Genomic DNA, 24277 nt, shown 5'->3' with positions numbered 1-24277 from the left:
TCAATGCTTGTTGACTCAATGCTTGTTGATTCAATGCTTGTTGATTCAATGTTTGTTGATTCAATGCTTGTCGGTCAACTGCCTGTCGACTATATATAGAATCCCAGTTGGCATATGGCTTTTGCGGAGCAGCATGTCTGAAAATAGGAACAGTTGGTGCAGCAGTCGATTGGAATCTAGGTTGATCATCTGGGGGTTGCCGGTATTCTGCTCGAGGGACAATACCCTGTTGTGGATCGTTAGCAACTGGACGATTTCCGAAGCCGAGCGGTTGGAAATCCTGCAACGGCTTAGCAATAGCTCTATCGATCAAGTTATGGTCCTGAGTGAGCACTGCTACTTCGATATCCCGAAGCTTATCTCTGCGTAGCTCGTCGCCAAATCCCGACACAAAATCAACAGCGTCTTTGAGCATACGCTTGATAATTTCATCAGAACGCAGTCGATGAACAGCCGCATGTCTAACCTGATGCAGTCGAACTATGAGATATTCCACTTCATCGCTAGACTGGAAGTTGACGGCATGCCGGGGTACTTGGCTGTGCTTCAAAGCTCCCCACCAGTGGTTGAGTTCGCCTGCCTCCGGTGTATCCCAGCCTTGTTTTCTCAGTAGATCGGGTATCCATTTCTCGGCGAAATGGAAACAGGTCTCTTCTAAAAGCTTTTGGATGCAAGTCATCAGCGTATGTTCCAGCCTGAATGGGAGATAGACTAGAGGCGGGGTCCTTGGGTAACCATCCACGTAAGGGTTTCTTTTGGGTGGTACTGGTGGCGCCATGATGAGTGTGGCACTGTGACCGAAACTGAGTGTCCCCTATAGGCTATGTAATATAAGGTGAGATGAGGTTAACGGGTGCCTCCAACGATAGGACAACTTACAAGGATTCTTATGATCTTGTGTTCTTGTCTTCTTGTCTTCACAGCTGTTCCGTAAGTCCGTGTTGATGTTAGACCGTGTAGACGTTAAGATGTTGAGACTTCAACGTCGACTCTTGACTTCAACAACGCGTGTTACGCGGACCGCGATCCGAGAGTGTTCTTTCCAAAAGGGGAAAGTTTACTTTCTGCCCAATGCGGTATGTTGTGTGTATTAATGTAAGCGAGCCATCGCTTGAGGCCACAATTGTTAAGGTTGGCTTCCGGAGAAAACAATATCCATACAAAGTACACCTTCATGAGTAGGTAGTTAGGCAACTGCCATTCACCTCCAGCTACCAAAGGCACCAGGGTCAGGCAAGATCCATCTCTATGTCTATTTTTGGTGTTCCTCTCTAGAATGGCAACACCCTCTCGGAAGTTAGATCTCATGAGCCTCTTGCTCCGTGGAGGGTAGTCTTGAGATGGGGTTGAGGGCACAGCATAAGCCACAACGCATGCCGGATACAATCGGCCAGCTTTGTTCAACCACAAGACCTGATGCACCTTGGCGGCAACACCAAAAACCTGGGGGGCCACGGCAAAAAAGACAACATAGGTTCAAAAGAGCAAAATATCATTTCGTTGAACAACAAGAAACAATCCCTCACATCATATCCACCCTCAAGATAATTGCGAGATGACGCTCTGAACTTCTGACGACCGAATGCCCCTAGACTCAGGACCAATTTTCACTTTCGCTGGTTCCGTTTTAGTCTGCGGACGTGAGCAACTGCTACCTTCACCTGAGCCGAGGGTGAGCATGCCGGAGTTGAGCCTAAGCTGAGCCTAATAAGTATATGAACTTTGCCCGGGAGCCCGTTTCTGCTGCCTCGTAGGGTTTCTGCCAGAGCCGATTTTGGATCCCTCTTGTTAAATAGCACGTGACTAGTAATTCAGCCTCACAACTTACCGGAGTAATCCCGATAGATGAAGGTAATACATACAGACTGACCTTACTTCGTACTAAAGTGCTTCTTTAACTAGTATAGTATGGCGCATTCTTGGGCGACTTTGGTGCAAAACTCTTTTCGCCAGTATCATAAGGCACAACGGTAATTACCTAGATATAAATCTAGTATCGTGTAAATATCTTATAAAATTGAGGTATTAAAGTCGGTCGCCGCCGACGATACAGATCCGCTTCTTGGTTTTGAAGTAGAGCGCTGCGTTTTGGTCTTGTGTAATGAAAAAGCTATATGACCCGTCCAGAAGTCCCATATGCGAAACTCGACCGAACTGCGAGACGAGAGCGCTCAAGGCTTCTACTGCAGTGATATCTGCAAGTGTGTAGACATTGCTGCTGCGCGCGGGTTGGTGTGATGTTAAAGTCCTGGCTAAGTTCGCAGATTCTCGACCTAATCTGGAATCATCAGAAGAGCCAGGAGATCAAGAAGGATGAAGTCTAAGCCAGTTGAATGTTCCTAGAGTACTTGGCGCAGAGCTGGAGATTATCTCCAATGTCTCTTCTTTCGTGCTCGTCGTAACTGTCGTTGTTGTCGTAGTCACTGAAGACCAGATCGAAGTTGTGACTGGGCGCTGCAGGCAATCCGCCAATGTTGGGAAATGCTTGACCAAACTGTGTCTAACTTTCTCGAACAACTTTTGTTCATGCAAGGGCGCGGTTGTGGCATCTGATACAGGCTTAGCCATCTTTTTCCGTTTCGTGCGTCGGCCTGAAGTCGACTCATCTAGATCCTCCTCCTCCATAACAATACTGTGTGGCTTCTTGAAAGACAGGTCTTGCGGAGGAGAAAGAGCGAAGTATCTTAACAGCATTAAGCGCAAGCAGGTGCGACCACAAGTGAGACCAATGTTGCGTGGAATGCTTGGGGAAGGAACGACGTTGAATGTTGCGAACGTGTGTATTTAGAAGTACATGCAAATTTTCCGCAAACGAGAACTGTCAATGAATACAGTAAATCATGCGAGGCAAAATCGTGATTAATGACGGCTCGCAAGTGAATGGTATTGTCATGCCAAAAATGTGCCTCGTATGCCGCACTTTTCGTAAAACCGTCTGCTATCACAACGAACTTGGTGTCGAAGATCGATTTTCGGTACCAGATGAACAACTGACAGGAAGTTCATTTCCCTCATCCATCAACACAGCATGCTGCAACTGACTTGCCGCCTTACGTCTTTTACCATATTTGTTGGAGGTGCTTATATGGTTCTCAGTCGACCGAGGCTTAGCAGTGAGGACAATGATGTAACGAATGCAAAGTCATAACAACATTCTAAACAGATATTTATATGGCGTGCTATTCCAAGTGGAATCAGATATCTAGAACCTTGAGCCCATGAATGGAGTTGTTTGGTGAAGACGAGTAAATGCTCGTGGTGTTCGGCAAACTTTGGACGAAGTGTCTGGCTGGGAGGCTAATATACGATCGAACCCTTGCCCTTGTCTCTCTATGTATGTATCACACTAGTACTTGAATGCTTCCGAGCGGAGGTGCTGGGGTCTACCGACTCAAAAATTCAGACCGAACCAGAGAATAAGTTGAGCCTACAAAATCTGAATATTACTTTCAACAGAGCTTCTCACCCAGTCGAAGCCATACTCAGACACTAATGCCACTGGCTGCCGTATGATCCCAATCCTACGAAAGGTCTTTAGTTCTTCGTCCAGAGACTTTAGAACCAAGCACATGTAAGGGTGTATTAACAGCAAATGCAGTTGATCGTTGTTAGGAATACGAAGGGGACCTTCCGCTTGCAGGACGTAGTCGGCGAAGAATGGTAGCTCGATTGAAGGGGTTCGTGTGTGAGCCTCGTCGGAGAAGATGATTTCTAATTCGTACTTGAGTGGTACCGACTCTATTAAAGATGTGGTGTAGCCCCATGCGCCCCCTACTCGGGTAGACACATATTGGAGTCTCGCGGGCTGAATATATCCGTGCACATAGAGAGTTCCCGAAGAAACCTTGCCATAGGGATTCAAGCGGCTCGCTTCGACTGTAGCGGTGAATCTGGAGTCGTTTGCTCTTTTTATAAGCGCGGATCGTGCCTGGTACCAAGACGATTCGCCCGAAGTCTCCTCGATGAGTCGAGTGTCGGGCTCGGGCCAAAAGCTGACAGGCCCAGTGACTGAGGCCCAAGACCACGAAGGAGCAATATACTCAGTAGGTCTAGCTATATCATGTTCTAACTTGTTGATACGCCACAGCAAGTCGGATACAAGACTATGTTTCCAAAGACCGGCAAGATATTCCCCAAGGACAGGAGACGAGCGGATGGCGAGACCTGACAGTGCGGGCAAGCGATCAGTCTGCTTCGTGAGACTCAAGGATGAGTATTGTTCAATGACTCTGTGCCAGTTTTCAGCGGCATCTAGCTTCTCTGGATTAGTGACATTGGACGCTTCTTCTTGATATACGATAAAGTCGGGCAAGGAGTGCTTTCGAGGAAGAAGAGCGGCTATTCGCGATAGCCCTTGTCGTTTTGGCGAAGTTTTGTTGCGACGAAACATCGTGATTTTGATCTTGCCAAAAGCACGTCTCCAAGTTTTCCGCCCGAAAGTCCGTCGAGGGGCGGTTTCATTTCGAGGTACATACGATTGGTTCTTCGTTTCTGGGAGCGCAGGAAGACTTCCGCATTCGCAAATACTTTCCTCTCTGCACTCCCAAAGTAGCTCGTCCTTGCAGAAGTGCAGGACTCGGGGCGAAAGTATCCGTTCCTGAAATACCCATCCTCTTGATAGCAAGGGATGGAGCTTCATGGAAGCTTTAGATGGTGGCCATGCCCAATGTTGAAGCTTGGTCCGAACAACGATGCGATCTAAACCGATGAGAGATTGTGATCCAGTAAGTTCGTGCTCGGATGGAGCAACAGTCTTCGCGTCAGAAAAACAGCCACCCATTCCATTGCTCGAAGCGGTGGCAGCGAGAGTCAAGAACGAGTTTTGATATATGTCGGCCATCCTGGCTGACTCCCTCTCCCAGTCGTCAGCGTCATCTTGCACTATACAGAGGGCATCAATCCAGATGTGGTTGACACCAAGCTTTGCGCTGAAAAGAATTGCGTCCTGGAAGGTTTTTGGAAGCCAACTCCAGGGTATTGATTTCTTAAATTGCGAGATTGTTTTGCCGTCTAGGACGCAGAGTTGGGATGACCCCCAGCAGTGACTTAATGCAATATACCGCCCTAACTGTGAGTCATTCTCGACCAGTCTCACGTCTGCTTCCTCGTTCCTAGAGACACAGAAGGACAGCGTTCGCTTTGGGAGATTGGTGTTTGCGTGATATTGACATGAAAGATGTTTGTTCTTGCAGACATCAAGTCTAGTGTTCAACCATTCCATGCCTGTTGGTGACAGAGGATGGCCAGAAAGGGGAGACTTGGGCTTGATCGCCTCCCAGTTGGCCTTTCCAGAGCCTGCGCATATATTTAGTCATCTCATCGGAACAGCGTAGCGGAATCAATCGCCCGAAAAAACTTGGGCGAGTACATGGAAACACTCACTCAACAATCCATCCCTTTCGCGGCGATAAAACTCAAGGACAACTTTCGGCCGATCGTCTCTAAAATACAATTCCAAAGATAGACTGTCTTCGTTCTTGGCCAGTCCGAACACATATATATGAGTGACATCCTCAGCAAATGTCCATCCGTCCTCGGAATGTAGAATCCCAGCCAAAATCACATTGCAAGCCGGGCATTTTGCTTCTGCTGACCTGTCAAGGTCACTTGGAACGAAGTCAACGGCCAGCCGAACATCGTCCTCGCTCTTCTTCTTCAAATTGTTGCAGAGATTACACTGAGACATTTTGCTGATTGGTGGCTCGCGCTCGTGATTTCGAATCCATCACAAGGGTACAGATTTATCCAGGTGCAATGGCGGTTTGAGGTGATCAAGGACAGACAAGACCGAATCGACGGCGGTAGTATCTCACAATTCAGTGATAGAAGAGGGATTTGACGGGAACCATCGTGGTTGTGAGTGAAAAGAGTGTATGTCACGTGATCGCATTCAGCCTCACAGCCTCATCGACCCATTTAGACTTTATTCCTCGTCTCTGGTAAAACAGAGACTGGAATTGCTTTGGGAGAGTGCAAGGAGCGACAGATCGACAGCTGCGAATGCAATCACACTTGACAGGCATTCAAAGAGATGTTTGACAGTGCGGGCGGTGGAGTTGAAAGGTTCGACAGTTGTTGCTGGCGAGGTCTTGGAGTACCTAGGTACTTGCGCCGGCCCGAACCGAACTTGGCAAAAGTTCTCAGCATAGAATCTGTTGAAAGTGCCCCTGTGGCCTGAGGCACAGACACTTGCCTGGCACTGGCACTGGCACTGGCCTCGCAGTCCTATTCTGACATATAATTACCACTGCGGACTCCGGACGCCAATAAAGCGCAATTGTTTAATAAAACTATCAGACGGAGCTAGGGTGTGGGGATAGGAGAAGAAAACTTGTCTCCTAGGAACACACGCGCACAATGAATCCACTCAAGTTAGACAGCAACTCGCACTTTTCAAACGGCTACAGAACGAAGTAGAACAAAGTCAATACTGCTGAAAGAAGCACCTGCTGGGCAAGATGAACCATAACACCCTGGATGATACGAAAATTTGCACTGAGTTGTTTCAAGTAGCCGGAGTCAGTGCTATAGGACTACTCGAGGGAGCGTCCAAGAATACAATACAATTCTGCATAGGTATCCTCAAGAGTACGAGTATATATACCAATGTAAGCAAATAACTGTCTCATACGACCCTAGACTGAGGAGAAATGGGCATTCTCCTTGTAAGGCATGCGGACGGAAGTCTAGCCCTATCGACCCAGTGAAAAGTCTCTCACCGCTAAGCTCAAGGAACTGGATAGTGAGCCTCGTGCTTCTACGCGAGTCCTGTTGCGCAGATTCTGTGTTTTGGCCTGCACCCAAAACTAATGTGACGACGTGCATGACAACAAAATCGTTGGGTCTGCAGCCACAGGAAAGCTGAAATGCCATGCGCATCGAGATGGAATGCCGACAACACGCCACTCGTCCTGGCCAACCCCTTCATCACGATATGACTCTTGAATTGGAGGCAAGAGATAGTATATTATCAAGACAAACCAAGTACACGGCTTGTGCTCTTCGTCAACTGAATTCTGGCAGGAAATGGCATTGTCACAAATTTCATTCGAAACGCTGACCCCATATTGCGGATGGCAGCTTTCAGTTACGGTCTCCTTCCCGCCACGGAACGTCCACCGCATCAGTCGGCAGGGCCTTCATGAGGTCTAGACTCCAGATGTGGAATACGGTGGTGCCCAAGGCGGTCGATTCGCGCGTTCACGAACTGATTGCTGAGCGGACAGGGCAGCAGCCGGACGCCAAAGAGCTCATGCTGCAGAATCGGAAAGTCCGTCCAAGGTTGCAACAGGGCTGTGCAAGGTTTGTTCTGGGTCTTGGCAATGGAGCCTTGCGTGCGTACCCAGGTTGGGTAAAATAAACTAACACTCTGGATACGCAGCGGTTTTGACAGAAATGTATGACAGGAACGCATGTATTCTTTAAATGCTGCTGGCGTTATCCTGTTTTTCGGCTTCCTGTCGAACTCGCTCTTCATCTGCAGCAGGGGACACTTTGGATATGAAACAAGAAAACAGGTGGGAGAAGTGATTTTCTATCATGTATTATTGGCATTCTGTGACAATTTAATGAGCCTTTGGCTGAATGTAGCGCTATCAATCTAACCAAATCAATCTAACCAAGGACCTAATGACAAAATGCTTTGATAGAGTAATACCCCCCGGATTGGTAACAAAATATAGTATCATCTTCTGGCGCATACACCTGTAGCTCACCCCCTGTGCAGTCCTCGTTCTTATAGATAAAAACTGCAGAAAGTTAGAGACGATTTATTCCATTGCGGTCTAATACTATACATACTACGACATGTGTCTGCAACGAAAGTAACATGCAGCCATTTGCCAGGTAATGTGAAGCATCCAGCATCTGAAATGTAATGCCTCTCCATATACCGTTCACACCATGGCTCTCTTGAGATTTGGAACCTAGCCGCAGTGGGTATTGTATCCCAAAGTACGTTCTCCGTAGGTACGTTCTCCGCAAGTATGTTCTCCGCAAGTACCTTCTCCGCAAGTACCTTCTCCGCAAGTACCAGAGGCGTAATGAGTGCGAGGGTAGAGAGGAGTATTGATTTGAGCATTGTGAATCTTGGATGAGTTATATAGTATTCTGCTGCAGAGGAGGACGATTGTGAGGGGTGAGTGGTTTTGCTGCTGAAATAAGTTGATGGGTTGTCGCGTTGATGAGAACAGTATCTTGCGTTCTAGTATAGTATTCTTATACTTATCGTATAGCGAGTCTGCTATACCAGGAACAGTATGTTCTTGGTCTCTTTCATTGGCTTTTTTTTTCTTGGCGATGTAACGATCCCTCAACGCTTGAACAAAAACAACCTGTACAGCCAGCCAGTGTTAAATAAAACAAAAGGCCCTGCTGTAAGCTGTGTACTTTAAAACGAACCCATACACCTGCAGTTGGCCACTATGTATCTCAGCTAGCTGTATATATCGTACGGTTATATCGGCGACGCCGCGAGAGTTAATTAGCCGCCCTGCAGCATAACCAGGTCTGATATAATACCATAATACGAAAATGTTGAAAGGGCTGGTTTGTACAGTACTTATCATAAGCGCCAAGGTTCCGCCAAGAGCTCATCATGGATTGAGCACTTGAGAGGATGACAGGGCTCGCCATTGATAACTGGCCAGCCGTGCATATCCGATAAACCAAAAAGCCAAGTAGCCGAAGTACTGAAGTATACCATAGTAAGTAACACTATGAGTAGAGCCATAATAAATCAAGCACTACTGTATCAAGCCGGGAAATGGAGCCAAGCCCGATGGATATAAGTTACAGGTTTTACATAACTAAGATGAGTGAGAGACTGTGGAGATAGCGCAACTATATGCGCTAGTTCCCAGGATCACGTCTTTAGGGCACACTTAGAATAAGCTTATTTGAGCACAGTACCTCTTCCGGTACAGGTGCGGGGATACAATAATAAACAACTCTCCCGGCGTTGGCCGATACAATTGTACGATATTGTACGGAGTACATCATGCTGATACATTTGGGCCAACCACAGGTGTTTGTTTTAAAGTATGTACGCAGCTCACAGTACGGTGTAACTAGTGCTTATTTTCTTTCACTGTGGCTGGCTGAGCGTAACATTACATTTTCGTTACATTGCCAACAATACACAGCAGCATGGGCAGAAAATGAACATGGTAGGACTCCCGATTTGTTAGACTACTTCATTCAAAAAGTATAAGAATATTACACGAGAACAAAAGGTATTGTTCTCGCACCAGCACGATATCCGATCAACTCCTTTCAACAGAAGAAGCAAAGCTCAACCTCAACTTACGATGCGCTTATCAACACTCTTATCAATCCTTGCAATTGCTATGCCTATAGCATCCGAGGATATTGCTCTCAGACTGACAACATCACGGGACGAACATTTTTGCACTGATGGCCAATGGACTTGGACAATTTCGGATGAAGGATGCAATTACTTGCCTGGCAGATGGCTGGTTCTTGATAAGATTACTGATACTTGTCGTAGTATGTATAATATTATAATTTATTAGAAGCTCACTAACTTTAAGCAGTTTTTGCTTATGCGAATGACGACTGCACAGGAGCTGAATCACAAATCACAAAAACGAAAGTTTGCCTTGGAACCAAAAAGGCTTTCAGTATCAGAGCGTTTTGTCATTAGCACTTCTGTGTAGTCTGTTCGTACCCCAAGGTCTCCAAACATTTGAAGACGGTTTACTAACGCTAAATTTTAGGTGGAGTGATTTGCAGATCGAGAGCTCCGAAGCAGTAGGATTCCAATTTAGAACATTGCGTGTTGGAGAAGAATACATAGGTGGCGCGAACGGTGATCATTTGAGTAGGCAGGGTCTTGGTCTTTGGAATTAGAAGTTTGAGTCATTGATTGACTTATTGATTAACCGCTCCAGCCGCTTTGGTGCAGCTATACGGAGTGACGTGATGCTAGATCTTCCGTATCATGCATTTACTATTATAAAAGGTTCTCGAACTATGTGTTTATACTGAGTCGGGATTTTGCAATTATTAATATGAGGTACATGAAATATCTTGGAAGTTTCACATTTTGTATATTAAGAATAACCACTTAACCCCTACTTAAGACAGAGATATTTATTTATACACAGATAAACTCTAACTGAAGCTAGTTTAATATTATAGCGCACCCTGCTCAGGTGGTCCTGTTCGACGATTAGATTACTTAACCATGTTGCCACAAGTCCAAGAAGCTAGAGTGACGCAATCCCCACCTTAACCCAAGACCACCCATCGCAGGGAGAAACACTGACCTGTGGTAGATCTGTTGCCCCTACTGAACAGGATTCGCGGCCACTCACTAAGCTACCCATCCGATGATCCATCCAATATAGTGCACCTGCACCGGATGGTCCTGATCATCCCGTCCTCAGTAAAACACACAGGTTTACTTCTAGTCTCTATATACTAATATTAGCAAATAGCTGTCACATACGACCATAGACTGAGGAGAAATGGGCATCCCGTCCGCTCTGCCATACACAAGCCTCAGATCGGCAGATTAGTAGTTGGGTGGGTGACCACCAGCGAATACCTGCTGTTGTATGTTTTTTATTTTTGCGCTTTGTATTTTGGCCATTTATTTTAATAACTTAGTTCGTGTCGTATAGCAAAACGGTTTAAAAGTTCGCTGCATTCCAAGATCCGTTGATAGCACTCTATAGTCGTTGGGGGACCTTAGAGCTACAATTGATATCGCTGAAGCTTTGGATTATAGTAGGCCCATGTCCGATAAGACCGTCAATCCATATACAACAGATGGAAATGACGCCGGCTGACGGGGCAGGGAGGTAAGTATCAGAAAAATTTGTATGTAGTACAATCAGCTTTATTGGGATATTGCATAGGAGGAATTCAGGGGACCCGTTGTCTGAAGAATGAAATTTGTCTAGTGGTGTAGTCCATGATGAATTGGGAGGGACAAAGAAAGGCATTCTTAGTATCGGAGCTTTTAAGTCCGCGCCTGAAAGCTCGTTATGACGAATTATGCTTTATTCGTTACCTCAACTTCAACAGTTGGCGTAGGAGGGCTAGGCAATCATACTGCTCTGTATGTAATGCACACACAGCGGATACTCAGGATATGAGGATATGAGGATGCACCCCACCACATCATATTTGTCCTCTACTTTCCATTGCTTTGGTGGCCGGCTGCACGATTGCCTAACACTGTCAAGATTCTGGCTGTTAAACCATGTAATTCTTTGCTATATCCTTGAACTTAGAAATTGTTGGAAGGACTGCAAGTGTGGTCAAGCAGTGCAAGTTTGCAACATGTCAGACTTGCCAAACCAAGCGGTTGAGAAAAGCCCCTTCAAGGACAACATCGCAGAGAGCGAAAGAAACCCAGCAATACTAGAACCAGACGCAACCCAAGATAATGAAAGTCAACATTTCAGTGGTTTCATTTGATTCTACTTGTGCTGGCCTCGATGGCGAGAGTATTTATAGTTGCGTTGGACGGAAGCATTATCTGGTTGTGCATTTCTCATGATAAATTATAGTTCTCAAATATGTCAAGTCAGGGACAAATCTATGAATAAATGTTGACATCTATTTTCAACAACGGCGATTTCGGCAGCTTGGATGATGTTGGCTTTTACGGTAGCTTATACCTCATTAATTCATTATCATTTAACTAGTATTCGAGAGAGCCTATATATTTATCAATGCCAAGTCGACCTACGTCGTTGTCCTTACGATCTTCGAGGTTGGATCAATCATACGTACGGCAGCTCCAAGCTAATGCCACTTTCCAGCCCTCAATGGCACGAGCGTCGCGCAATGGAATTTGGGGATTCGGACGTTGGCTTACGGCATCCGCCTATCGCCATTTTTGTCCATGAGTAGCACTTTCACAGCAGTCTTTGGATTTTATATACCATTCGTGTGGATAGGAGCCTCAATCTTTACCATTAGCTGCGGTATTCTATATACTTGGAAGATTACGAGTATCGCGGCACGATAGAGGCACGATAGATTCGGATATAAGGCCGTCCTCGCTCTTGGGAACGGGATTGCAACGCAAATGCCCTATCTTGCCGTCCAAAATGTGCTTTCGACCGACGATATTCCTACGGGCGGCTCATTAATTATCTTCTTCTGATGTCTAGGTAGTGGCTTAGAAGTTAGCATGGCCCAAAAAGTTAGAAATTTTCGTTATGCCGTACCTTCTAGTCTAGTAAGAGAGGTTCTCCAAGTTTATGGCTCTGCTCTTGCCACTGCGTTCATCGTCGCCACCGTTGCTAGCGGAGCTGAATTTATCCTAGGTCTCGGACATTCGGTATAGCATGAAGGAAGATGGAAAAACGATAAAGACCAGCAAAGTCAGATGCTCGACTTTCGACCCGGTTCAGTGCCCTCGTTCACAGAGGGAGCATGTAGCACAGCGGGGAAATGGGTAATGCCCGTAATATTGCTTTTCTGCCCAAAGGAACTCTGGGTAATGTTTCTAATCTACTTTCACAATGTAGAATCCGCGGCTATTTAATTGCCGGGCCAGGAAGGAGACCAGGACGATCGGCGAAGCAGTTCTCGAGCTTTGCTGGAGTGTCTGCGTGTTGCATTCATGAATCTGATACTGGAATCGAACTGGAATATGGGGGTCAAATCCCTATCACGCCACTGTATTTGGCATTAATTGAAGATTTTTCAAAATAAGTTGCCAACAAGCTTGGAATCGAGAGTCTAGACCGCTCTATATCATTCTAACATGTGTTATGGCGATTCAAACGCCGAGATCAGTTTCCTATTAGGGCGATAAGCCCGTAAGTTGCATCCCCGATTCTCCCGAGGCCCCTTTCATTAATGATGCCGAAGCCACTTGTGCTGCTGCCCCTTGGCCAACCAGAGATCACAGTTAATGCTAAAGCCACCGGATAGCCCTGACCCCCTAGATGCTTCTATTATTCCAGATACAAATCATTACTACCTTAATTTGTATAAAACAACCCATTACGATTATTTACTTTTAAACGTGGCAACTACTTTACCATGACAAATGGGTATTTGCCGAAAGAACTGGGACCTACTTCTACATCAGACTACGAAGTACATATGTCAAATACTTCAACTTCTAAAAGTGACAAATATTTTCCCATGACAAATGATCCTCCTGTGTTTCGTAACCAGCCAAATCAGGAGTTTCCGAGTCCCAACCCCTTGATCGAATGACAAATGTTCAAGCTCGCCATACCAAGAGCTATGTACGTAGTTTTCTTCTCGGGCATAGTACTGATGTCAAGTATGGTCGTCATATGTACCTTTAACTTCGACTAGTGCCTTGGTTTATAAGGGTTGCTATTGCTAATTTGCAATTGGCTTTTGTGCGTAATTTCCTGGTAATTTTCTGTCCCCACGGCGGTTCCTTGTGTTGTGCAGTGGAAAGTTGGTAACCTGCCTTTCGTGTAAAGGCTAAAGGGGGAGTGACAGGGCAAAGGATTTTCGGGGGCGGGGATTTCTGTTGTGATGTTATGATTGTTTGTGCTATCGTAAATGTTCATAGAAGTATGGCTTACTAGCTAGAGGCTAGACTCTAGAGCATTCTAGTATTGCTAAATTATTTCTTTCGCATCAAGTTTCAAGATAAGACTTAAAATTTGCTACTAGTTCAGAATTAAAAACTGTACTGGGAGTACTGCTTTCTTATTTGAGCCCCACAAGATAAAGCTGTGGTTGGGCCCCCTTGAGGGCCTGCTCCTTCGGCATGTAGCCAGCGCCACCAGACCAGGATGGCCTCTAAGACCGACGTGATAATTTAATATCAAATCCGGATGAACAAGAAGATATCGGCGATCAAGGCAGACATGGGTTGAATATATGGCCTTATGAATGTCATGAACGTGGATACTGATCGGCGCAGGGAGTCGGGCGAGCGGCTACAACAGGAGACCTGCATTGTCAGATCTCCCAAGATCTGACGAGACACATACAGATGTCGAGCATGAAGCTATAATATTAGCAACTCGGGGGACACAGCTTACAGATTACCACGCGAAGGGGCCACCTAATGAGGTAACGCAACTTACACAGTCGCTAGAACCAGTACGCAGACTCGGAGAATATACACCCATCAAACTGGTTGAACAATCGAAAATCTCTCCACTTTCACTTCGCCTGTTATAGTGGGAGCCCCCGGAAAGCTTATTGATTTGGAATGTGGAGAGGCGCCCCTGGATAAACAAAATAGCCGGCGCGCGCAGGTTGGACGACGGTGGCGTGCCATTAACGAAGACCGTTTCAACGGGGTTCCGTAATAATGCCGCCAAAAGAGGGCACGAACCATCCTCCGTTCCTCCTGGCAAGTTACTCTACATCGTACGTAGCGATGCACCGGCATTCTACGTAAGCTTTCTGTCGATGTGGAACTGTGGAACTGTGGAACAACTGTATTAAGGATTGCCGAGACGGACATCGCCACTTCACCAAGTGTTTGTTGACGTTACCGAGCCACCAGCCCCCCGGCCCTGCTGGTCGTTTGGTAATCCAATGAGAGTATTCGACATTATCTTATCAGATCGATATGTTTCGCGATCAAGATCTTGTTCTTGGCAACGGCAACGGCACCCCACACTTCTGCCGGAGCTAGCCCGATCCAGATATCTGCTGGAGCGTCCTTCAGCTCCTTCATCCTCATCCCCCTTCATCCCGATCATCCCCAATCTTCCCAATCTTCCCAATCATCCACCGCTTCACACCCACAACAGCCGCTCTGAGCATCCTTACCCCCTACCCCCGAACCCGAATCTTGCTACGACTCGACGAGACGAACGCGAGCAACGCCTACTTGCCCGACCGTCTTTACGGCTGTAGGCTCCGCTGGCCCACGTCCCCCACGAATACCATACGACGGTGGTGTCGTCTTGGCGGGACGACTAATAATATCGCATACTACTTCATATCTATTGTTTGCGTCACGCGTCTGCCGTCGCCTCTCAGCTGCCCCAGTGGGCGGAGCGGAGCGGCGCCCCAAGTATATATTACCTCTTCGGTATTTGGAATTCGCCTACCAGACCTCACAGCTTCCCCAGATTCCACCATGTTGTCTTAATTGACTCGCATCACATGCGTTTATCGCAATTTAAAACCGTACAGGATCATTTTGTCGGTATTTTCCGCGACGACAACTGAGCGATAGCGACACGAGCGTCCGCGCTACGTTTCCTCAGTGACAATCCTGGCGGTCGATATATAGAATGACGTGAAGGACATGGCGATGCATCAGAGAAGTCTCATTTGCATTGTTTTTTTCTGCGATTCATCGGAAGATGAAAGTTTGGTACTCCGTCTCGTGGCCCCACTCGCGTTCCCAAGGGGGACAACTGTCACCGTGGTCGCCTTCCCCAGGACCCCGGTAAGTCAGGTCCGGGTTGGTTTATATTAGCCAGTTTCCGAACCTATTTCTACTGGATCGTTTTTTGGGGCTACGTTAGTGCCAACCTATCAGCTGGTACGCCGGTTCCAAACTTTTCGGTCGATTCGTTTTTGTAAGTCTCTTGTCATCTTCCGTGATATCAATACAGACGAGCCCCTTTATCCATAGTAGCGAGTGCACCTGCTCAATGGAGAGTTGCGGATTTCATGCCAGCCCTTGGGCAACTCCCGTGACATGGGATACAGTGCCACCAAACAGGATATTTGGCATAGCCGATTCTAAGCCTGCCTTCACGTATCATGAGTAACCTCTGTTGAATTGCAGATCATAGAATTATCCATATTGCCGCCAGCGAAGTGGATAACCAAGTCATGTTCAAAAGAAACAAGTATAATGGCTTGGCCAGGCATAGCCGGTCTAGACCTATATATCCTTCTCCCATCTCGAATTCTCCTTTCGTATTGCCCTAGAGACTTTTCAGTATTTGAACACATTCAAAATGGCGCCCAACACTGTCGCCCCTGCCTCTGCACCTAAGAATGCTACGGCTGCGGCTGCTGCTGCCGCCGCGCTCAAGAAGTCTATGGCTGCAAGAGCCTTCGCACAGCATAATAATGAGCAGTCTACCAAGTATTTCGCTGCCGCTATGTGTGGCTTTATCTTGTTGTTCTCGATCTTCAATTGGAGCCGCTTTCTCTACAGCCGCTATGCATCCAAATCAGTGAAAGAATCTGGGATCATGAGGGGGAATGTCGCTTTGGCCAGGCGAGTCCTATACACTAATCCGCTAAATCACTTACTAACCTTCGTCACAGATTGGCTCGACAGATTCTCAACCATCCAGCGCCTGGCTTTAAATCAGTAGGCCATGCGGTTGTAGTTGTGGTTTATATCGGTATCAATATAGTGCTAGTAGCCACCAACATCGATAAGTCTACTGTATTCGGGGCATCAAAACGACTTGGCTGGTGAGTGTGATAAGTATATTTGTAATATAGTGCATCGGCTAAGTTAATCTAGGGTTTCTCTGGCAAATATTGCCTTCCTCACTTTTCTAGGTCTAAAGAACACGCCGCTGGCATTTTTGACGTCGTATTCTTATGAGACTCTCAACCCCCTTCACCAGATCGCCGGCTACACCACGATTATATGTGCGCTCCTTCACGTCATATTCCAATGCGTCACATTCGACGGGTTCCATGAGCTTGAGGAGCTAATCGCACCGGAACAAATCTCCGGGATTATTGCTGCAGTATCAATGTTGACGATCCTCTTTGTGGCCTTGGTTATGAAGAGGCTGAGATACGAAGTTTTCTACGTCACTCATGTCACAATGTACATGCTCATACTAATCAACGTTGCACTCCATCGACCGGACTTTGCGAAGAAAACTGTCATTATCCCCATCGTTGCAGCAGGGATGTGGATTTGTGATCGCATCCTTCGGGCGACCAGGATCCTGTGGAACAGCAGAGATAATCGAGCAACCATCACTCCTTTGCCTCGAGGAGGGACAAGAATTGTGTTACGCCGGTCGCCATCCCGTGCGGTGCCTGGAACTCATTGCTTCTTGTGGGTCCCAAAGATCCGCCTCTTCGAATCGCATCCTTTCACCATTGTCAGCACAAGCCCTACATCTCTGGAACTGGTGATTTCTGCTTATGATGGTTTTACTCATGAGCTTCACGAATATGCGGTGAAGCACCCAGGCATCTCACTTCGAGCCTCGATCGATGGGCCCTACGGTGCACTGCCAAGCTTTGCCAAAGTCGCTGATAAAATAGTTCTTATTGCTGGTGGAAGTGGTGCGTCCTTTACCTTCGGTGTTGCATTGGATACGATTAAGAGGCTTGAAGAATCGAGCAAGACCACGATCGACTTTGTGTGGTCAGTTCGGGAGCAAGGTGCGTTCTGGTCACCTCTTATTTCTCTCCACCAACGCTAACGTCTCGTGTAGATACACTTACTTGGTTCAGCAAAGAATTGAACGAACTTCGGGCTTCACCTCGCGTTAATGTTTCTATCTATTCAACCCTCCCTGCACCACCCGCTTCAACAGGCTCTCAAACCCCAACCTCACGGGTCGAGGATGAAAAGACGCCCGATTTCCCAATCTCGGCCATCACCCCGTCGAGCAACACCCAAGATATTCCCGACACCGATGCCGAGAAAGAAGTAGGATCAGCTAAGGTGAAAGCCACCCCATGGGACTCTACAACGTCTCTTGATATAACAACAGGCCGACCAGATGTACCTGCCATAATCAACAGTATTGTTGCAGGATCGAGCAAGGAGGAGAGAATTGTTATCGCAGCTTGTGGGCCGCTTGGCATGATGAAGGATGTGAGACGGAGCGCCACGAAGGCCATCACCGTCTCGGGTCCGAGCATCGATTTACATTTGGAACAATTTGGATGGTGAGTTTCATTAAAAATTTAAGGCGTTATGTTGAAGGAAATGTTCTGCATTGGCTCCATGAGAAATGATTAGGAGTCGGAACTTGGAAGGTTGTATAATCTAAGGGTCTTGGATGGGTATCCACAGGGGCTCTGAGGGGGACTTAGATAGCCTAGGAGGCGATGCATGGTATAGTTGCCGTTGCTAAATCTATTGTTGGCTACAACAAAAAATATCTAACCTGAATGTAAATATTTGAGTATTTGTTCAACCTTATCAACTTGTAATCATTTAGCTTGTAAATATTGAAGCACTAGTTTAGCTTTAGCTATCCTTAATGTTTTAGCTTGTTTCGCTCACATTTGTCACCTGTAACAGTGGCCCTAACAAACTTCGTTTCCGGATACTACTCGATGCCAGTAAAGCGTTATCCGCCCTTGCTGCCCCGTCCATGACTTCCAATAGAAGGATCCGACTTATCGCCATAAGTCTCCTCGTTCGGGGTAGTTTCCAGTTTCCATCTCCATAACAAGAGTAGCTCTCTCCCCTGGGCTAAGTCGTCTCAGGATATCCTTTACCACTGTCAAACAATGCAAAATAAACTGCTCCTAGTTTTCTAACTCAGACGCTTGCTGATTAAGACCCGCTTTTGCGTTGTTAAGCTGCTCTGTCGGCTCCCCAATATCATACATCTCTTAACCTAGAACATCCGTACTAAACAGTAGAGGATAGACGGAAATTATGGGGTATGTCAAATAAAATAGCACTGATTATTAGTTCATTATAGATGACTTTTAGACTAGATTTTAATTTCCTTGATGGATGAAGCAAAACGATGGATCTCAGAAGTTCTCGATTACCGTACTCCAGCCACTCAAAGAGTCGAGATTGACTTACAATACTATGATAATAGCTCTACTCTGTGACGTTAGTAGACACGCCTTGGCATTGCCAATGCGTATAATTGGCAGGACTCACAGTGTGTTTTGTTTCTGCTTCAACAAAGTCATATATTTCTTGGGCAGATGCAACTTCGCAGCGCCAACAGCGTTCAATTATTGGACCACAGGCTGCTCCTGTTACGTCGGGGAATTCATGAGCCTTACATCGTTCTATAACTTTATCGCTAGGAAGTTCCTGAAATGGGTATCCGGCAGTCATTATGGTATATATCGTGGAACCCAACCCGTATAGGTCATCCTGAATCGTCGCTGGGGAATTGAAGGTAATAGTAGGTAGTGAAAATCTTGTCCCTACCCGTGCTAATGCCTTTGATCCTTCAAATGAAGAACCACTAAAGTCCGCAATTCTAAGGCCGAGGGCAGCGTCTAACAGGAGATTTTTTGGTTCCACATCAGAGCGCATAACATTGGCCGAATGCAAAAGTTGTAGTCCCTCGGCCGCCTCTTGAATCCACTGAAGACGCTGGGTCGTGGATATCTCGTCGTTGTGGGCGCGGAGATAGTCATTACGATGACCATTAGGCATGTATTCCATAGTAAGGCAGCAGTCGTCAAGTTTCCACTCGATCATCATCACCAGGCGCGGATGAGGACCTAATCTTTGGTAAATCTGGATTTCGGTCGTCATGCCTCGACGGCACTCAGCAGCTCGGAAACCTGGCCATGGCGATTTGATAGCATCGCCGGACGGGCACTCGATCTATGATCCCTGACCTTCCGCGGGATATCAACTTGCCCTTAGAGCAAATAGTCCCTTGCTTCTCTATCTTCTCTATCTTGGTCGATGGAGTCGCCAGGTCCCGTGCATGGCGCCATGCGGTATAGTGTGGCAAGGCGATACCGAAGACTTACAACTCTCCCATCAGCGCCATCTTGATTCTCAGCTTCAGGATATCTCTCAGCATCCTCCTTTCCCGCCGTGCAGAGCATTCGGGTAAACAGACTCGAAAATCACAGCGATCCGTGCAGCGGAAAGAAACAATTTTTCAATCAGGGCGTCGGAAACATGAAACGGGCCGAAATATTCGTGTGGTAGTTGCTCACCAACTTCCTTCACAATTACTTTTTTCTTGAAGAACTGCCTTTGATTATGGGTGATGGAATGTGGCAAGCTTGCCCACAGGCTGTAGCACACGTCCTTCTTACAGTGGGTTCTGGATCTCGCCTGCAGTGCTCGTCGTGTGCTGAAGATATTTAATTCGTTGCCTGTGCCTGCTCGTACAAAAATCGGCTAACGAGTTTATGAAACCTCCGATGATGGAACACCACGAACAACAGATACATATTCTCTCAACATCGCTATCGCAGCATCGCTTATCGCTCCATGGCTCCGTTCGCTGTCTCAAATATTAGAATTCATTGCAATTTGCAACTATCGATAAGCAACGCTCGTATCCCAATTGCAGTTAGGGCCAGCCTCCCCACTTCGACCCTTGAAGTCTTGGGCAGCGTTTGTTTGCCGGAAATTGCCAGGAGCAAGCCATGGTTCCATATCGGAGATTCTAGACTTCTCACCAACTCGGGCCAAGAAGACTCTATCAGTCTACCAATATTATATGAGCGGGTACGCAGGTGTGCGTCTACTCATCTGCGCTTAGGCATTTGAGTTTCAGATCTTTCATTACAATTCGAGCTTATATCTCGAGGCCAGCGCCTCGTTTTTCTTCCTGTTCTGCCCTCACCCACGCTCGTTGTGTATTTTTCTCATCCTCCAAGAAGCCTCAGTCTTCGTCCAGTCCTTATCTTCATTCTTTGCGCCATATTAAACTGTTTTGAAAACACCTCTCTCGCTCCAGTCTTTACATTGATTCTTTCCACAAATATATTTATCACAAACATGCATTTCTCATCCACAGTCGCGGTATCAGCCCTCCTGGCACTGGCAGATGCCGCTGTCATGGGGAAGCGAGCCCTCTCTGGAGAGGCTACATTCTACGGTGGAAATGTTGCTGGCGGAACCTGCTCCTTTTCAACCTATACCCTCCCATCCAACGTTTTTGGCGCTGCCCTCTCCGATTCCAACTGGGCCAACTCGGCAAACTGCGGTGCATGTGTCTCTGTAACGGGTCCGGCTGGAAACTCTATTACAGCCATGGCACATATCCCTTCTTCCTCTTCAACAATTAACATTCTAATACTATCTCCAGATTGTCGATCAATGCCCCGGCTGCGGCACAAACCATCTCGATCTGTTCCCTGAGGCTTTCTCCGCCCTCGCTGACCCATCCAAGGGCATCATTGATACCACTTGGACATATGTTGACTGTCCTATCACTTCCCCACTCCAACTCCACAACAAAGATGGCGTGTCACCGTATTGGTTCAGCATGCAAGTCGTCAATGCCAACAGAGCCGTCGCCAAGCTGGAAGTGAGCACAGATGGCGGGAGCACATGGCAAAGCACCAGCAGACAGACATACAACTTCTTTGAGAATTCCAGCGGATTTGGAACTGCCGCGGTGGACGTTAAGGTTACTAGTGCTGATGGTGAAGTGGTTATTGTGAAGAACGTACCAGTCAACTCGGATGAGAGTGTGACTGCAAGTTCGAACTTTGCCGGATCATCTGCGAATAATGACGATACATCGTCCCCGGTTGTTGCTGCTCCATCAGCTGCTACCACTGCTCCCGCAGCTTCAACTCTTACTCCTGAGCCAGCGGTCCTAGCCGAAACGCCCGTTACCACTACAGCGGCCTCCTCTCCCGCCACTGAAACTACACCATCAGCAGAGGAGGCTGTCGTTGCTACTCCTGAGCCAATCATCCTAGTTGAGGCACCTGCTACCACTGCAGTTATCCCCTCTCCAGATACTGAAATTGCACCATCAGTAGATGAGTCTGTCGTTGCTCCTCAGCCAACTGCTGCCCCAACTGCTGCCCCAGTCAAAACCCCCTGTGCGAGCACAGTCACCGTTGTAGTCACGGTAACTGCAGGCTTCTAAGCCTGCTTCCTCGGCCGCTGCTCCTACCGCAACATCAGCTAGCTCCTAGAACGAGCAAAGCCCGTAACCGCAAACCCAGACTAACAATGGTCCCAGTCGGTATCTGTTTGTCTTGCCAAGGTATCGAGTAGGTGATTGGGCAGGCCAGTTGGAAACTGAGATATTACGTTCGTTGTATATACTTTAGCTATTTTAGGGCTTCAATGGCAAACACCTTGGAGCTATCTTCATTTCTATGTTTAATGCTTGAGCTTCTTTGAGCCTATTAGATTTCCAATTGCTAACGTGATGATATTCGAGAGATACAGGGCAAGGTAGTTGTATGGATCAAGAGGCAGCGGCAAATCAAGCGTTTTCAATAGGTAAATCGAAATATACATGTGCTATTCACACCGGTTGAGGTGTACCAGGATAGATTCTACAGGATCTCCCTTCTCCAAAGCCATCTGAGTCTCACTGAATTGAAGACCCTGCACCATCCAAGGGCGGTACTGCAACCGCAAAACAGTAATTCGGCAGCACCCAAATAACTCCGTCCTTCCCATCCCATAAAACCCCAATCCACATTGCTTCCACCCTACATATATACACAACCCTCCCAATCCCCTCCAAATCAAACACCGCCCATCTCGACCTCCACCCCACCAACAGCAAGTCCATAATCTAAAAACTCGGCGTCTTCAAAATCCACCTCCCCATTACCATTCTCTTGTCCAACAGCTCTCCTTAACCCCAGAGAACCCGTCCGCTTCCTCCGCGGAACAGCCATTACTCTCTCCCCCACCAATCCCGCATTCCCCGCCCAAGCTATCGACTGCTCCGTATTCCCACCATCCTCATCATCAAAAAACCTCCGCTTATTCGCATTCCCCGCGCCAGGCACTCCGAATCGAATAGAGTCCACGCTGGAAGCGGAGATCGTACTCCCCTGACTGCTCAAACCCGGCATATCATCATCCTCCTCCTCCTCCTCATCATCTTCCTCGTCGTAGCTATCGCCACCACCTACACCACTGCTGTCATAGATTCCCCACTGCTGCATAGACAGCCCACCGACTTTTAATATCCCACAGAAGGGGGTTAATTCCCGGGCTCTCGGGCGTCCTCCTGCCTCCTTCTTCGGCGCTGGGCTTGCGCGTTGGGGTTGGGGTTGGGGTTGCGAAGGTGGTGCGGTGGATGTGGAGAATAGCCCAAACCCTGAGTACTGGGTACCGGTTTTATAGCCCTCCGGGACGCTTTTGCGGACGCGCATTCCGACGCTCAGGAGATTGGCTTGAACGGTTTGTGGGAGGGCGGGCGATGGGGAGCGGCGCTCGTGTCTGGTGGTCGGTGAAGAGGATGTGGTTTTGGCGGGGAAGTATGATGCTATTGAGGGCTGGGAACCATTGTAAGGTCTTTTGGCTTGGTGCGTATGTGCCATTTTGTTTGGTCTATCTGTGAAAGATGTGTGGAGTTTGAGGGAGTTGTATGTAGTAGTGTGATGTCTTGAGGTTGGTGGGAAGCGCCGTGGGGAATACGCTGGGTGAAGGAACCAGGAGTATTGAATGAGCTGAGCGAGGGGCAATTGAGTGGATGATACGTAGTATTACTGCCGCTCGGTATTAGACTGGATAGGTATTTATGCAGGGCGATTGTATGCGGGAGGGTGAATTGTGTATTGGAGAGTCTAATGTGGGATAATTGAAATTGAAATTGAAATTGGGGGTTGGGGCTTAGAGCTTGCTTGGGTCTCCGAGGTCGCGCGTCACGGCCGCGGGGGTTTCGCGTTCGGTCAGTTTTACAGCGTTTGCGATAAGTATTTGACGGTTGCCGATTTACTCTCTTATTATATTTGAACGGGATATAAATATTCAAAGTAAATTGCGCTTGTAAACTATAGGTACCTATTGTGTTGTTGAAGCCTTTAGATCTCCTACTCTATATATTGTTCTATACTTCGTAGGTACCAATAGCTTGGAGTGGGGTGGCGGCTTGGAATTGGCAAATAGAATTTGTCCTATTTGGCGTGCGAAGAAGGATTGGTTGGGGGCATCAAGATATTGGGGAGTCCATTCTCCACGACACCTTGAAGCTACGAAATAATAAATACATTACGAGATCACACTACGAAATCATACAGTATTATTAGTAGGCGCAGTGCAGCAGCAGTGGGGAGTGAAACACTGCATCTTACACGCCTCGATAACGCCTGGCGGCTGTCCAATGGCAAGGGCTGGTCAGGATCACAATAGCTCACATCATGCATGGCAGCATTTTGTGGAAGATCTTATTTTCGTAATGCACAAAGCCCAATGGTTGTACGGCATCAGGTATGTAACAGTCCTCGAATAAGTCCACCACATCCTCGCATTAAAGATTAATCCGCCCATGCCAAGGACAAGGCAAAAGGCAGAGATCTAAAACACTCCTGTGGGTAATCGCCATCTCAGCCCTTCCCACGCAAGGTTTGTATTCGCATACAAGGACAACACATCCACCACACCTGGTTCAAGGATACACACGGAAGGAAAAGGAAAGGAGCAGGAGAGAATTTGATGCAAGATATCCGGAAGTTCCCAAACGCCCTT

The 24277-nt window shown here is 47.3% G+C and overlaps 7 protein-coding genes across 7 annotated transcripts in view; 3 read left to right on the top strand and 4 right to left on the bottom strand.

Annotated features, from left to right (window-relative positions):
• BP5553_06773 (uncharacterized protein) overlaps positions 1-778 on the bottom strand; it is a gene marked incomplete at both ends in the record, with an annotated part of 1268 nt that extends 490 nt beyond the window's left edge. Inside the window, one exon of the mRNA XM_032015396.1 lies at positions 16-778. Coding sequence (XP_031868817.1) covers positions 16-778 — 763 coding nt within the window. The remainder of the gene's footprint in view (positions 1-15) is intronic.
• A 1526-nt stretch (positions 779-2304) lies between these two features.
• BP5553_06772 (uncharacterized protein) lies at positions 2305-5686 on the bottom strand (the record flags this gene model as incomplete). Its single annotated transcript, XM_032015395.1, has 3 exons — positions 2305-2683; positions 3432-5295; positions 5383-5686. 3 exons carry the CDS (start codon positions 5684-5686, stop codon positions 2305-2307), a joined length of 2547 nt encoding a protein of 848 aa, XP_031868816.1.
• A 3661-nt stretch (positions 5687-9347) lies between these two features.
• BP5553_06771 (uncharacterized protein) lies at positions 9348-9870 on the top strand (the record flags this gene model as incomplete). The annotated part of the gene is made up of 3 exons (XM_032015394.1): positions 9348-9507; positions 9555-9651; positions 9738-9870. 3 exons carry the CDS (start codon positions 9348-9350, stop codon positions 9868-9870), a joined length of 390 nt encoding a protein of 129 aa, XP_031868815.1.
• A 6038-nt stretch (positions 9871-15908) lies between these two features.
• Positions 15909-17830, top strand: BP5553_06770 (Ferredoxin reductase-like, C-terminal NADP-linked; the record flags this gene model as incomplete). Its single annotated transcript, XM_032015393.1, has 4 exons — positions 15909-16039; positions 16225-16377; positions 16430-17313; positions 17367-17830. The coding sequence occupies 4 exons, from the start codon at positions 15909-15911 to the stop codon at positions 17828-17830; spliced, it is 1632 nt and encodes a 543-aa protein (XP_031868814.1).
• An 891-nt stretch (positions 17831-18721) lies between these two features.
• On the bottom strand, positions 18722-19698 carry BP5553_06769 (Uncharacterized protein; the record flags this gene model as incomplete). Its single annotated transcript, XM_032015392.1, has 2 exons — positions 18722-19468; positions 19621-19698. 2 exons carry the CDS (start codon positions 19696-19698, stop codon positions 18722-18724), a joined length of 825 nt encoding a protein of 274 aa, XP_031868813.1.
• A 907-nt stretch (positions 19699-20605) lies between these two features.
• BP5553_06768 (uncharacterized protein) lies at positions 20606-21710 on the top strand (the record flags this gene model as incomplete). The annotated part of the gene is made up of 2 exons (XM_032015391.1): positions 20606-20827; positions 20916-21710. The coding sequence occupies 2 exons, from the start codon at positions 20606-20608 to the stop codon at positions 21708-21710; spliced, it is 1017 nt and encodes a 338-aa protein (XP_031868812.1).
• A 613-nt stretch (positions 21711-22323) lies between these two features.
• Positions 22324-23130, bottom strand: BP5553_06767 (uncharacterized protein; the record flags this gene model as incomplete). The annotated part of the gene is made up of 1 exon (XM_032015390.1): positions 22324-23130. One exon carries the CDS (start codon positions 23128-23130, stop codon positions 22324-22326), a length of 807 nt encoding a protein of 268 aa, XP_031868811.1.
• Positions 23131-24277: the final 1147 nt, after the last annotated feature.

Source organism: Venustampulla echinocandica (genome assembly GCF_003357145.1).
Source record: "Venustampulla echinocandica strain BP 5553 chromosome Unknown scaffold_4, whole genome shotgun sequence".
Taxonomy (NCBI): Eukaryota; Fungi; Ascomycota; class Leotiomycetes; order Helotiales; family Pleuroascaceae; genus Venustampulla; species Venustampulla echinocandica.
The sequence above is the reverse complement of the archived record's forward strand: the minus strand, read 5'-3'. Positions and strand labels throughout refer to the sequence as shown.